The 16,209-nt window shown below is 46.8% G+C and overlaps 1 protein-coding gene across 2 annotated transcripts in view; it reads left to right on the plus strand.

Annotated features, from left to right (window-relative positions):
- TBP (TATA-box binding protein) overlaps window positions 1–7,636 on the plus strand; it is a 265,871-nt gene extending 258,235 nt beyond the window's left edge. For both annotated transcript variants that reach the window (XM_063917700.1, XM_063917701.1), the window contains exon 8: window positions 6,760–7,636. In XM_063917700.1, coding sequence (XP_063773770.1) covers window positions 6,760–6,839 — 80 coding nt within the window. In that variant the 3' untranslated portion in view covers window positions 6,840–7,636. The remainder of the gene's footprint in view (window positions 1–6,759) is intronic.
- Window positions 7,637–16,209: the final 8,573 nt, after the last annotated feature.

The following is a 16,209-nucleotide window of genomic DNA, read 5'->3' on the forward strand; positions in this document are numbered from 1 at the left end:
CTGAAGGTTATCTCCGCGTTTCATTTGAATCAACCTATTGTGGTTCCGTCCAGTTCTGACGCTTCTACTCCTCCGGAGGCATTAGATGCTGTGCGTGCCTTGAAGATATGTCTGACGTACAGCTCGGGTCAGAAAGACTGATTCCTTATTCATGCTCTATGATGCGCAGAAGGGTTGCCCTGCTTCAAAGCAGTCCATTGCTCGTTGGATTAGGGTGATTATCCAACAGGCCTATGTGTCTGCAGCCTTACCTGTTCCTAACTCTCGAAAGGCCCACTCTACTAGATCAGTGGGCTCTTCCTTGGCGGCTGCCCGTGGAGTCTCGGCCTTGCAACTATGCCGAGCTGCTACCTGGTCGGGGAAGAACACTTTTGTGAAGTTATACAAATTTGATACCCTGGCCGAAGAGGATACCCAGTTTGGGCAGGCGGTGCTGCAGCAGTCTCTGCATGTTCCTGCCCATTCTGGATGCTTTGGGACGTCCCCTTCGTACTAGGTTCTCCAATATCCCTTATGGATGCTAGAGAAAATAGGATTTTAATACCTACCGGTAAATCCTTTTCTCGTAGTCCATAAGGGATATTGGGTGCCCACCTCAGTGTGTGGACTTTTCTGCAGGTTCTTGTTCTATAGTTACCTGTTCAGCTGTTGTTACCAGCCTTTGCTGGTTGTTGTATGTTAATGGTGTGCTGGTGTGTAAATCTCACCACCCTTTCTGTTATCTTGTTCCTTCTCTCATATATGTCCTTTCTCCTTCGGGCTCATTTTTACCTATAACTGCCTGTGGGAGGGGGCATAGAGGGTAGGAGCCAGCACAACAATTTGAAGAAATTTAAAGTGCACTGGCTCCTTTGGACCCCGTCTATACCTATCGTACTAGTTTCCCCCAAAATCCCTTATGGACTACGAGAAAAGGATTTACTGGTAGGTATTAAAACTCTATTATTTTTCTTTGGAGCAGGGTGCTAATCACTGAGAAGGACACATTTTAATTTTTAATGACAACATTTTGAATACAATGCATTGAGTTGCTAAAGCTGAAATATACAGACATGGGTAGAAATTTTAATATTTTCTAAGATTAATTTGTCTGTTTCAAGGAATGCTAGTTTTGAATGGAAGGAAGGTATTCTTTACCTGTTCTAATGAGCAAATCCACCCGCTAGTGGCAATTTTGGGACTTCTCCAGTGTTCCCCAAGAGTATGCTTCCTATGTTATTCATTAGATCATGAATTCTACTGGGTTAAGTACAGATGCATCTGAATAAAGTTATCTAGTTGTGCAGCTCTGTTGATTGTTGTTGCTGAGTGAATAGCTTCAATATCTATTCATCTGTACATCTTAATTTAGTAGTTTAAGTCAGAGTAGCCCAGGTGAATTAAGTATCCCTTAGCTGTGTATACTTTGATCACACCAAGGGCTCAATCCAATTACCCGCAAACAGGTTGAATTGCATTTGTATCAGCGTTTAAACTCCGGCAGCGGCATTGCAATTCACCCCCTTGCATCCTGATCTCTATGTTGCTGTGAACAAAAACCTGATAGACCGGTAGTACTCTAATGCTGCAACTTCATATCGGGTAATTGGCTTGACCCCCAAGTGTCTTAGCACTAAGCACCTAGTGAACGAACACGATCTTCCTGCATATAGAATATTTTCTATTACGTCCTTGAGGATGTTGGGGACACCAAAAGAACCATGGGATATAGACGGATCCGCAGGAGACATGGGCACTTTAAGACTTTCAAAGGGGGCGTGACCTGGCTACTCCCTCTGTATCCTTACCCAGACTCAGTTTAGAAAATGTGCCCTGCGAGATGGAGGCACTCGGGGGGGGGCGGGGCTCTTAGAGTTTCTCTGAAAAGACTTAATGTTAGGTTTTTTTATTTTGGGGAGATCTGCTGGCTACAGACTCCCTGCTGTGGGAAAGAGGGGAGAGCAGTCTAGACCCACGTCTAATGAGTTTCAGGGCTCTGCTGCTGCTGACAGGATGCCTTCAGCTCCTGAGGGGGGATGAACGCCGGGCTCTCCTGGATGCTCGCTCCCACAGCTTGCTGTCCCCCCTCTTCAAGCCAGAAGACAGGTGAGTATGTGAGGAAAAGACATCTTCTCTTCAACAAAGACGGCATATAGAGGTACTGCGCAGCATGATTTGCTCAGTGCGCGCCAGGCTCCCGGACTGTACACACCACTGGGTGCAGGGCGCTGGGAGGGGGGGCGCACCGGGGAGCTAAAAATACCTCATAAATAAGGCTGGCATATCTGTACAGTGCCCTGGCACTGCCCGCAAACCCCCGCCAGGATAAACATGTAAACATAAGCGGGAAGAAGCGTGCCATGTTGGGGGCGGGGCTTCTTCCTCCAGGCTCACTCGGCGCCATTTCCTCCTCCAAGCAGCAGAGCTGGTCCTTCCTCACAGCAGACAAGTACCAGGGGCTATAAAAACGAGGGGGGGGGGCAGATTATTTCTATACAGATATATAGCGCTGCAGCTCTGTGACACTTGAGGGTGTTTTCAGACCAGCACTTTGGCGCTGGGGTGTGAGCTGGCTCCTTTCCTTTTGTTCCCTCACAGGCTTTTCTTTGGGTGTTGTTAGGGAGACAACATGTCTGAGGCAGAATTCTCCTCTCAAGGGGATAATTTATTGGGGACACCAAATGTTTTGGGGGTCCTGTCGGCACCGCCGACGGCTGATTGGTTAACTGCTTTAAATGCTTTAAATGCTAATATTACACTGTTAAATCAAAAGTTTACTGAATCTGACTCAACTGCAGATTTGGAAGAGATCAGTAGATGACGCTTTATTTCAAGGGTCACTGAAACGTAGTGTTGACCAATTAGATGACACAGATACCGACACGGACTCTGATACCGGTGCCGATTATGCTTATTCTAGGTTAGATCCTAAATTGGCTAAGAGTATTCAATATATGATTGTGGCTGTCAAAGACATATTACTTATTGACGAGGAGCCCTTTACATCAGAAACAAGGGTCATTATTTACAAAGAAAAGAGACACACGGTTACTTTTCCTCCTTGTTTTGAACTAAATGACCTTTTTGATGGCATTTGGAATACACCTGATGAGAAATTTCTCATTCCTAATAGGATCAAGGTGGCATACCCCTTTCCCGCAGCGGATAGGGATAAGTGGGATATACCACCCACAGTAGACAAAGCCCTAGCACGCTTGTCTAAACTGGTAGCGCTCCCTGTGGCTCAGTCGACGACTCTTAAAGAGCCGGCTGATCGTAAGCAGGAGGCTACTTTAAAAGCTATTTTTACTACCACGGGGACGCAGCTTAGACCGCTTATTGTGTCAGCGTGGGTTAGTAGCGCCATTGAAAAATGGGCTGAACGTTTATCTGCGGATTTAGATACTCTGGATAGGGATAGCAGCCTAGTGACGCTTGGTTATGTCAGTACTTGAAAGAGGCTGCAAGAGATGCTGGCCTCCTGGGGGCTAAGGCTAATGCTATGTCAATTGCGGCTAGGCGTGCGCTATGGACTCATCAATGGGGGTGGTATTCATTTGACCGGCGCGCTGTTGACCGACAGTCACATGACGACCTCCACCATCCCGCCGGCTCAGTATCCCGATGGTCGGCATGCCGACCAACAGGGACTATTTCCACTCGTGGCTGTCCACGACACCCATAGAGTGGGAATAGAACCCGTGGCGACCGCACGTCGCCACCGAGCCCGCAGCGTGGCGAGCGCTGCGTGGCAAGCGTAGCGAGCCCGCAAGGATGGACATAAAGGATCCCCACCTTCATGTTCCCATTTATCCCCCTCATCAGAGTTATCTCCGGTTTACAATCCAGGATACTCATTACCAATTTCAGACGTTGCCGTTTGGCCTGGCCATGGCTCCGAGGATTTTCACAAAAGTCATAGTAGAAATGATGATTCTCCTCAGAAAAAGAGGAGTTACAATTATCCCGTACTTGGACGATCTCCTGATAAAGGCGAGGTCCAAGGAAAAACTGGTACAGGACATTGCACTGTCTCTGTCGCTTCTACAACAGCACGGCTGGCTCTTGAACCTGCCGAAATCGCACTTAATTCCAACAACCCGGTTGGCATTTTTGGGTATGATTCTGGACACGGTCCAGCTGAGAGTGTTCCTCCCTCCGGAGAAAGCACTGGAAATTCAGAGTTTGGTAAAACTCATTCTGAAACTACCAACTGTCTCCATTCATCAATGCATTCGATTGCTGGGGAAGATGGTGGCGGCATACGAGGCCCTCCAATTTGGGAGGTTCCATGCCAGAGTTTCAGTGGGACCTGTTGGACAAATAGTCTGGATCCCACCTTCATATGCACCGGAGGATAGTTCTATCCCCCAACACCAGAATCTCACTCCTGGGGTGTCTACACAGCTCTCACCTCTTAGAAGGACGCAGATTCGAGATCCAAGACTGGATCCTAGTGACCACTGATGCAAGTCTCCGAGGTTGGGGAGCAGTCACACAAGGGGTGACCTCCCAAGGAAGATGGTCAAGTCAGGAAACTCTTCTTCACATAAAGTGCTGGAGTTAAGGGCCATTTACAAGCGGAGCATCTTCTTCGAAACCGACCTGTCCTGATCCAATCGGACAATGTGACAGCAGTAGCGTACATAAACCGCCAAGGCGGCACAAAGAGCAGAACAGTAATGGCAGAAGCCACAAAGATTCTTCGTTGGGCAGAGACTCGGGTAAGCGCTCTGTCTGCAATTTTCCTTCTGGGAATGGACAACTGAGAAGCAGACTTCCTCAGCAGACACGATCTACATCCAGAAGAGTGGAGCCTCCATCAGGAAGTCTTCTCCCTACTAACGAATCTATGGGGGGTTCCCCACATAGACATGATGGCGTCCCGCCACAACAAAGAACTACTAAAGTATTGTTCCCGGTCCAGGGACCCTCAGGCGGCGGCAGTGGATGCACTAACGTCGCCTTGGGTGTATCCGTCGGTGTACGTTTTCCCTCCGCTTCCTCTCATTCCAAAGGTTCTGAGAATCCTAAGAAAATCACAGATTCCAGCGCTCCTTGTAGTTCCAGACTGGCCAAGGAGAATTTGGTACCTGGATCTTCAGGAGTTTAGTCGAAGATCCATGGCCTCTTCCTCTTCGTGAGGTTCTGCTGCGGCAGGGGTCATTCGTCTATCAAGACTTACAGCGGCTACGTTTGACAGCATGGCGGTTGAACGCCAGATTTTAGCCCGTAAGGGTATTCCCGATGAAGTCATCCCCACTCTTATCCTTGCTAGGAAAGGTGTGACGTCGAAACACTATCACCGTATTTGGAGGAAATATATTTCCTGGTGCGAGTCCAAGAAAGCTCCAGTGGAGAAGTTTGACCTTGGACGTTTTCTCCATTTTCTACAAAATTAGGCTCCATAAAAGTGCAGTTTTCTGCTTTGTCAATTTTCTTTCAGAAACAATTGGCCTCACTCCCTGAGGTGCAGACCTTTGTAAAAGGGGTCCTGCACATACAAACCTCCTTTTGTGCTACCTGTGGCAACTTGGTACCTAAATGTGGTTTTGACATTCCTAAAATCACATTGGTTTGAACCTTTAAGTAAAGTGGAGTTGAAATTCCTCACTTGGAAGGTTGTCATTTTGTTAGCATTGGCATCCGCAAGGTGGGTGTCTGAATTGGCGGCCTTGTCTCACAAGAGCCCTTATTTGATCTTCCATGAAGATAGGGCAGAATTGAGAACTCAGCAACAATTTCTGCCAATGGTGGTTTCATCTTTTCACATTAACCAACCTATTGTGGTGCCAATGGCTACTGGCACTTTGGCTGAGGAAAAGTCTCTGGATGTCGTCAGAGCTTTGAAATTTACGTTGCCAGAACGGCTCCAGTTAGGAAAACAGAGTCTCTGTTTGCTCCCAATAAACTTGGGAATCCTGCTTCCAAGCAGACCATTGCCCGCTGGATATGTCACAGCGGGCAATTCCACGGCAAGTTTGCTCATTCCACGGCAAGTTTGCTGTTACCTAAATCGATAAAAGCCCATTCCACTAGGAAGGTGGGCTCGTCCTGGGCGGCTGCCCGGGGTGTCTCAACATTACAACTTTGCCGAGCTGCTACTTGGTCGGGGTCATACACGTTTGCTAAGTTTTACAAGTTTGATAGCTTGGTCGATGAAGACCTAAAGTTTGGTCAATCGGTGCTGCAGAGGCATCCGCACTCTCCCGCCCGGTATAGAGCTTTGGTATAATCCCATGGTTCTTTTGGTGTCTCCAACATCCTCAAGGACGTAATAGAAAACAGGATTTTAATACCTAGCTTTAAATCCTTTTCTATAAGTCCGTAGAGGATGTTGGGCGCCCGTCCCAGTGCGTACTGTATCTGCAGTTTAGTTCTGGTTATACACAGGTTGTGTTATGGTTTCTTCAGCTTGTTGCTGAATTTTGTTCATGTCCGTTGGCATGTGTTCAGTTGAATGCCATGTTATTCGGCATGTTTATGGCGTGAGCTGGTATGATGCTCACCTTGTTGTTAATTCTTTTCCTCAAAATGTCCATCTCTCCGGGCACAGTTCCAGACGGAGTCTGGCGAGGGATATAGAGGGAGGAGCCAGGTCACGCCCCCTTTGAAACTCTTAAAGTGCCCATGTCTCCTGCGGATCTGTCTATATCCCATGGTTCTTTAGTTGTCCCCAACATCCTCTACGGACTTATAGAAAAGGATTTACCGGTAGGTATTAATATCCTGTTTTTATCCAGTTGGCTGGCTTGATTCATTGGTTGTTTTTGTTTTCAGGTGCTAAAGTTCGAGCCGAGATCTACGAAGCGTTTGAAAATATATATCCTATCCTAAAAGGCTTTCGGAAGACTACATAACAGCTGCTATTACCATTCTAACTTTGTAAATGTGTTATGTAATATAAAAGCTCTTTTTTTTTAAAATTGGCAAGGTGCACCATTAAAGAGATGGACTCTTTTTACTTCTGGTGTTCCACGGACTTCAGTATGTTCCTGTCCCATTAATCTTTCACACACCTTTTATAAATATTTTTTTTTAATTATTATATGTAACTGCCAAATGTTTGCTTAAGATTTTATGTGGAAGTCTTTTGACTTTTAATTTAATTTAATTTTTTTTAAATATCCAGTTTTATGAAAATTGTTAGTTAATATAGTATCTATTTGATTGTAAATGAAAGGACAGTAGTTGGGCCATGATGTGTGAATTGCAGCACCAAAGTATTTCTCTAAACTGTTTGCTGGAATCTTTACCCATGAAGTATAAAATTTGGGATCCGCAGAGGACCCAACCATTGTAAATATGTTTCAGATAAGTGTTCTAAATTATACTTAATGGGTATATTGATATTTTTAAACTTTCATGTTTTAGTATATTATTAGGAAGTCCTCTAATCCTCTTAAATTTTAGTATCAAACAGGTTCAGTTTGAATGTGGTACAGACATTTTTAAGACTTTTTTTTTTTTTTTCTGTTTATTACCATGGCCACTAAAAACCGTTACACTAGGTTTTGCTACTAAAGCCACCATTGTATATTACTTGCTCCAACTCAAATTTTATTTTTATTGTAAAGCTGTAACATTTTTGTGCCAGAAACATTCCTGAATTTCAATGTTCAGCTCGGCAAAATAAATGTTTTCGCTTTATTTGAAATGATTTGTTTTGTGCTTATTTATTATGCGTTCAAGCCATCTGCAGTAGGGACAAAAGTGGTACTGAGTTTTAACCCCACACTGTGTGTGTGTGTGTGTGTGTGTGTGTGTGTGTGTGTGTGTGTGTGTGTGTGGGGGGGGGGGGGGGGGGATTTTTAAATTGTTACATACTTGAGTAAAGTGGCCATATTTTACTACAGGTTTTTCTCCCTAGTAGTATGCAAAGACAAATTTATAATACAATACATTTCTGCAGCGGGGTACACTGGTATTCCACAGGTAATAACATTGGGGGTGTAGAGTTGGATCTTGATCCGAGGCACCAACAGGCTAAAGCTTTGACTGTTCCTAGGATGCACAGCGCCGCCTCCTCTCTAGCCCCACCTCCAGGCACTGGAGTACAGTTTGTAAGTTGGTGCATGCAGCTAACAGGTGGGGGTAGCCCTAATAAGAGCCTTTTTAAGAAGAACGAAGACTTCAAGGGCCGCAGCTAGGCTCTAGATCAGTGTTTCCCAACCTCGGTCCTCAAGGCACACTAACAGTCCTGGTTTTAGTGATATCCAGGCTTGAACACAGGTGACTTAATTAGTACCTCAGTTCTTTTGATTCAACCATCTGTGCTGAAGCCTGGATATCACTAAAACCTGCACTGTTGGTGTGCCTTGAGGACCGCGGTTGGGAATGCCTGCTCTAGATGCTGTGTATGTCATGCTGACAATGTGTGCTGCGGCTCCATCACCTCCCCCAGCGGCGCTGCGTACTCCCGCGCCCTGGTAGCCGGGTACTTGCAGCGGAGGCGCTCCGGTCATCAGGCATATATCACCGCTGCTGCTCTCCTGGATCGTGTGGCCACACTTCAGGGAGGAGGTAAGAGGGCCCCCGAGGTGGGACCCGCAGAAATCGCAATCTGGTCGCGGTCCCAGGAGACTGACTGCGCCACTGGCATGGACCATTTGGCCGTGCATGGGCCCCACTATATCCACCAGGGCAGGTAGCACAGGTCGGATTTACTAGAATCCATTTATTATAGGCTCCATAGTACCTGCTGGTGTCCAGCAGGGGGCTAAGGCGCTGACCTGTAGACCTTCCCCCAGGCGCCATTTACAGCGGGTGTTCCCGCCCTGGAGCTGCATCTCTCGCCATCACTCCCTGTCAGCGTTTGGGCGCCTTTACACAGAGCTGCGCTGATCCTGGGACTGCTGGTCACTGTGTCCTCTGTAAAGCCGCCTGTCTCGTCAGCGCTGTGCATTTACAAGACACTTAAGTATTCTACATGTCGTTTAGACAGCGTTCATTAAGAACAAGTGCACTACTATATGAATATTTAGTACAAGTATTCTGTGATATACATCCAGTGTTTACTGTGCATTGTTATATCTGTATACATACATATCTCTATGTAGTATTACTAGTCCAGTGCAGTCTTATTGTTATATGTAATAATTTCTGCATTGTACCTGTGACTGTGTGTGCCTATAGCTGCTGTGTGGATTCTATTCTGGATTCATATTGCGATCACTATATTCTGTACCCTGGAACTAAAGCCCTCATTCCGAGTTGATCGTACCAAGCAACTTTTTGCTGCTGGTGCGATCAACTAATCTCCGCCTAGGGGGGGAGTGTATTTTAGCATAGCAGGGTTGCGAACGCTTGTGCAGACCTGCTATGCTATAAAAGTTTCCTGCAAAACAAGACCAGCCCTGGACATACCTTGTGCGACGGATCCAGCGATGATGGGTACGGCTTTGACGTAAGACATCCGCCCTCCGTTTGCCTGGACACGTCTGCATTTTCCTTACCACTCCCCGAAAACTGCTCCAAATGGTGAGTTGCTGCCCCGGAACGCCTTCCTGCAGTCAATCTTCTTGCGGTTGCCGTTGCGACTGCTTTCTTCGTAGTCAGCGTCGTTGCCCGTCGACCGCCTTCGCTGGGCAATGACGCACATGCGCAGTAGTAACCGGGTCGCAGCTGTGCGAACGAAAGCACGCTGTGATCAGGTCGGAATTACCCCCTAGGTGCGTCAGGGTCTCATACACCATATAGTGTTCCACAGGATATATTATTTTGTATTTTTCACTCTGTGTTTCAGTCACCTTATACCACTTAAATCCTCTGTCTGTGCTCTGCAATTGCAGTCACGTATCTTAGGTTTTTCTTTTTCATCCACTAGGGGTCACTGGAGTACTCTTGGGATATGGACGGTTCCACTGGAACTAGGCACTGAACAGTTAAACTTTGACTATATCTCCCCTCCATATCCCAAAGTACCTCAGTGTTTTTTCGGTGCTCACAGAGCAACTAGGCTTGTGGAAGTGGATCCACAATTATTGATTTTTTCTTTGATTATTTTTTGAAAACATCCCTTTCCCCCTTCCAAGAAGGCGAGGGTTTGGGATAGTGAAAGCTGCTGTTGCAGCTGTGGGTGTCGGACCTCTCTAGAAGAGCTCCCTCACTTCCACGTGCAGGACACCTGCAGTAAAAGGCTGACAGTGCTTACAGAGAAGCCCTGTCATTGCCCTCACCACAGGGTCCAGGTATGTTGTTTGAGGTGGACAGCTCATGCTGCCGCCCCGCTGTGTGGGATTACTGTGTGTGTATTTGTGCCGCGCCGCTACCCGCAGCCGCCCGCCGCCGCTTCCAGCGACGCTGTGTAAATGTCTCTTCCGCTGCGCTGAGCCACGCTGGTCTTTGGAGGCCGCTCCACGCGGCATATCGTCTGCTCCGATGCACTTCCGGAGGGCGCACAAGGCAGGTCTCCGTGGACAGAGTAGCGGTACACGGAGCACGGGGGAGAGGGGGAGGCACACTTCTTTAAAAGTATGTATGACCTAACACAGAGCCAGCAGCGCTGTATAGATAAGTAACAGGAATGGCATATATGCATTTAAGTATAATCTGCTACATAGATTAATGTTTGCACTTTGTGATATTCTGTGAGCATGGGGACATATTAAACCATGCTTCCTGTTTTTTCCTGTTTCTTTTCAGAATTTCCTGTATACATCTCTCCACCATTGAAGGCGCTGGGGTGTTAGGGGGATTTTGGGATCAGATATATTACTGGCACATTTGGCCAGAGATATAGAGACACCTTAGTGCTATTTACTGAGTCGCACAGGTTCTTTGTCTTTGTATTTGTATTGTTTTTTGTTTTTTTTTGCATAATGAGTAAGACACCAGCAAAGTCCAAGAAGCAGGTTTACTGCAATGTCTGTAAGGGTGTATTACCTGATGGGTTTACCACATGTAAAGTATGTGTTGTAAATTCTGAAACAAATACAATTCCTGCTCCGGTTTCAAATCCCATTTCAACCCCGGACCCGCCATGGGCTATATTAGCAGATGTTTTAGCTGGATTGCAATCAGAGTTGGCTGCCTCTCGGCAGGAGCGAGAGGCGGCAAGATCTGAATGTAGGGTGAGACAGCTAGAACTTCCTGAGGGGTCTCAGCCTTACCAAAGGTCCAGATCTTCTTTGACTAAAGGGGATAAGTTTCATTTTTCCTATAAGCTACCGGCTGCTATGTTAATGTCTGATGATTCTTCGCCAGACCTCACTGTACAAGATATGGGTGAGGAGGGCGAAGTAGACCAGCAGTCAGAGGGTGACTATTTTGACAGGCCAGTTATTGATAATCTCATCAGAGCAGTGCGTCAGTCTCTGAATTTTACAGAAACTGAGGAGCCTCTGACAAATGATGAGGTCGTTTTTACTAAACGACAAAGAACTCCAGTTTGTTTTCCTGTGTCAGAATCTCTTAATAAAATGTTACTAGAAACAAGGAAGAATCCGGATAAACGGTTTTCTGTACCTCACAGATTTAGGTCTAGCTATCCGTTTCCAGAGTCTATGACAGCTACATGGCAGAATCCGCCGTTGGTGGATTCATCTGTCTAAATTTACAAAGAAATTAACCATACCAGTACCAGCTGCAACTACACTCAAGGACCCTTCGGACCGTAAAATAGAGGTTATGCTGAGTCCTTGTATACAGCGGCAGGAGTGCTGCTTAGACCTGGGTTGAGTGGCATTTGGGTAACTAAAGCACTAATGGTATGGATAACAGAACTCAGATCTGCCTTAACTGATGATCATCTTATACTTCTCGCTGATCAAATCTGGGAAGTGGCTGACTATTTATGTACAGCTTCTACTGACGTCTGTCAGCTTACTTCTCGCCTTTCTTCATCAGTAGTCACAGCACGACGTGCGCTCTGGCTACGCTCTTGGCGAGCTGAGGCAGAGGTCAAAAAAGGAATAGAAGCATTACCTTATGAGGGCGAGAGGTTATTCGGTCCTGAATTGGACAAATGGATTTCTGAGGCCACGGGAGGAAAGTCTGTTTTCTTACCATTTTCTCCAACAGTGCCTAGAAAAAGATATTCTGGACCGGCGTTCAAATCTTTTATACCTCAGTCCTTTCACGGGCGTGGCAGGGGAACGGCCATACCAGGTAGACGAGGTCGGGGACGTAGTTTCCAACGAGCCAATTCCACTCGTCAGGATACTAAAGTCACCGGTAAGCCAGTGGCATGACGGGCTCCCAGCCCATCTCGGATCTCCTATTGTAGGAGCACGTCTTCAGTCATTCCAGTTGGCGTGGCTTCAGACATCCACAGATGGGTGGATCCGCAATCTAGTTTTAACAGGTTACAAAATAGAGTTCGACTGTCTCCCGCCAGTTATTATTCCAGTCTGTTTGTAGTACTGAAGCCGGATGGCTCGGTCAGGCCAATATTGAACTTAAAGGGCCTCAACCAGTACGTCACTTACTACAGATTCAAGATGGAATCTCTACGATCAGTAATTGCAGGTCTAGAGCCACAGGAGTTTATGATTGCGCTGGATCTCAAGGATGCGTACTTACACATTCCGATTTGGCCTCCTCATCAAAGGTTTTTGCGGTTTGCAATACGACAGAACCATTATCAGTTTCAGGCTCTACCGTTTGGCCTCTCGTCAGCACCTCGGGTATTCACCAAGGTGATGTCTGTGTTGATGGCTCATCTCAGATCTCTAGGAGTGATAATAGTTCCATACTTGGACGATCTGCTCTTCAAAGCTCCGTCTCAACAAATACTCCAACAGGCATTGCTGACATACAATGTTCTGGTTCACCACGGTTGGATTGTCAACTTCAAGAAATCACATCTAGTTCCGTCCCAACGACTTCAATTCCTAGGTATGATTCTCGATACGGTAGACCAAAGGATTTACCTACCCGAACAGAAAGTACAGGTCATTCGTCATCTGGTACAATTAGTGCTCAAGCCACGCACAGTCTCGGTTCATTTGTGCATTCGCCTCTTAGGCACAATGGTGGCGGCTTTCGAAGCACTTCAGTTCGAGAGATTTCACTCACGTCCTTTTCAACTGGATGTGCTCGCACAGTGGTCGGGCTCACACTTACAGATTCACCACAGGGTAAGGTTGTCTCCAAGGACCAGAGTGTCTACTCTGGTGGCTCAGGGTACAGAATCTAACCGCAGGGAAACAGTGCGGCACCTGGAATTGGATAATTCTCACGGCAGACGCAAGTCTCAGAGGTTGGGGAGCTGTAGTTCAGAATCTTCAGCTCCAGGGTCTCTGGGTGGATCACGAAAGATTGCTGTCCATAAATGTCCTGGAACTCCGGGCAATTTACAATGCATTGCGACAGGCAGTGCACATCCTGCAGGCGCAGGCGGTTCAGGTGCAATCAGACAATGCGACGGCGGTCGCATACATCCACAAACAAGGCGGAACGAGAAGCCGCATGGCAATGCGGGAAGTAGCTCGAATCCTCAATTGGGCAGAATACCACCAGGTCATATTGTCGGCAGTGTTCATTCCGGGAGTGGACAACTGGGAGGCGGATTATCTCAGTCGTCTGGATTTTCATCCAGGAGAATGGGCATTAAATCCAGAAGTATTTCTCATGCTGGTCCAGAGGTGGGGTTACCCGCAGGTGGACTTGATGGCATCTCTCCACAATCATCAAATGCCCCAGTATGTATCCAGAACGAGAGATCCTGAGGCAGTGGCGGTGGATGCTCTCACAGTCCGGTGGCCATACAGTCTAGTGTATCTGTTTCCACCGTTTCCGCTGCTCCCGCTATTGCTAAAACGGATCAAAAGAGAGTTCGTCACAGTCATACTAGTGGCGCCTCATTGGCCACGGAGAGCTTGGTTCTCGGATCTTCGCGGATTACTTGCAGACTATCCTTGGCCGCTCCCACTACGTCCGGACCTGTTACAACAGGGTCCGTTTCTTTACCCCGATTTAGTGCGGCTGCGTTTGACGGGCTGGCTGTTGAGACCGCCCTCTTAACAAGAGAGGGCATTCCAGAATCAGTCATTCCAACCATGTTACGAGCTAGAAAGCCGGTTACGGCAGCTCATTATTACAGAATTTGGTGTGCCTATATAGGTTGGTTATGAAGCTCGCAAATTTCCGACATCTTCTTTCAAGTTATCCCGTCTTTTGTTATTTCTACAGATCGGGTTAGATGGAGGTCTACGTCTATCCACACTAAAAGTGCAGATATCTGCTTTGTCAATCTACTTTCAAAGACGATTGGCTCTTTTGCCATCAGTACACACCTTTATGCAGGATGTCCTCAGAGTACAGCCTCCATTCATTCCACCTACAGCGCCATGGGACTTGAATCTGGTTTTAGATTTCTTAGTCTTTTCATTTTGAACCCTTACAACAAGTGGATATTAAATTTCTCACTTGGAAAACAATTTTTCTTCTAGCCTTGGCTTCGGCAAGGCGGGTTTCAGATTTGGGTTCCTTGTCCTGCAAGCCACCATATTTGGTGTTTCATGATGACAGAGCGGAACTTCGGACAAATACCGCTTTCTTACCAAAGGTAGTGTCATCTTTTCACATCAACCAACCAATAGTAGTTCCTGTGTTATCAGGACATTCTGAAACTCTGGATGTGGTACGCGTTTGTGTCTCGAACGTCTACAGTTCGTAAGACGGATACGTTATTTGTTCTCTATGATGCTGCCAAGAGGGGTTGGCCAGCCTCTAACCAGAGCTTATCCAGATGGATAAAACTGACCATACGTCAGGCTTATCTTCAGGCTAGGTTACAGCCGCCTACTTCGGTAACAGCTCATTCCACACGTTCGGTGGGAACTTCATGGGCAGCTGGTCGGGGAGCTTCTACGACACAGCTTTGCCGGGCGGCTACATGGTCGTCAGTGCACACGTTTGTGCGCTTTTATAAGTTTGATACTTTTGCGGCAGCATCTAGCTTTGGCCGTTTAGTGTTACAGGTGCCAAATAGCTCTCCCGCCCACGGGGGAAACTTTGGTACGTCCCAAGAGTACTCCAGTGACCCCTAGTGGATGAAAAAGAAAATAGGATTTTGGTACTTACCAGATAAATCCTTTTCTTTGAATCCATAGGGGGCACTGGACGCCCACCCAGAGCAGTTGTTACCTGGTTGTGGTAAGTGCAGGGAATATTATGGTAACACACTCTTACCGACTGTTTCAAATTAGAAATTTTGTTGGGTTGGTGTCAACTGTTAGTTGTCATTTTTTGTTTGAGTCAACTTTATTGTCCTTTTTTTTTTTTTGTTATATGTATGTCTCCATTGTCAACCTCTATAGCTCCAGTTCGGCTCAGTAAAAAAACACTGAGGTACTCTGGGATATGGAGGGGAGATATAGTCAAAGTCTAAATGTTCAGTGCCTAGTTCCAGTGGAACCGTCCATATCCCAAGAGTACTCCAGTGCCCCCTATGGATTCAAAGAAAAGGATTTATCTGGTAAGTACCAAAATCCTATTTTTTTTGTCAGGTATTGTGTTTGTCTGGCTATATTGTACTGATATGCCCTAAGGCTACATTCCCAATAATGTCTGCTGCACAGGGCGGGAAATCCGCAAACGCTCCTGCATCATGCAGTGCTGGCGCCACGGATTTACCTGAGGAAATGATTTCTGCTGAGGGTTCAGGTACTGGGTGTTCTGCACTCCCTAGTCAGCCCGCAGCACCTGTGGCAGATCCACCTTGGCCTGCATTTTCAAATATGCTGACTACGCTTTTAACAAGACTTATGCCCCCTGTGGGACCTCCTGTGCCATTACAGCCACATATTACAGCCACCTCTATCCTTCTCTCCCAGTATCCTACATCATATCCTCTCTCCTCTCCTGTCTCCCATCCTCCCCTCTGCCTCCCTTCCCCTCCTCTTCTGTTTAACCATTACAATTTACTTCTGCCCCTTCACAGGCTCTCTACCCCACCACTCAACCCTGCTCTCTCCCTCCCCTGCCTGTCACCTCACCTCTCCACCACTATCATACTACACTCCCTCCCTGTCTCACTCCTGCAGTCTCCCTAGCCAAGTAAACAGCATAATCATTAAACCCTCTATATCCATTCCTTCCAAATTAATCTTACCTCAACGTTACAGCAATCTTGATAATCTCATTCACATATCTCCCACAAACTCCTACCCCCTCTCCTGTGCCTTCTGGAATGCCAGATCTGTTTGCAACAAACTGGCCCCCACTCATGACCTTTTCATTTCCAACTCCCTGCATCTCCTGGCCATTACAGAAACCTGGATTACT

This window comes from Pseudophryne corroboree, chromosome 4 (assembly GCF_028390025.1).
Source record: "Pseudophryne corroboree isolate aPseCor3 chromosome 4, aPseCor3.hap2, whole genome shotgun sequence".
In the NCBI taxonomy this organism is placed as follows: Eukaryota; Metazoa; Chordata; class Amphibia; order Anura; family Myobatrachidae; genus Pseudophryne; species Pseudophryne corroboree.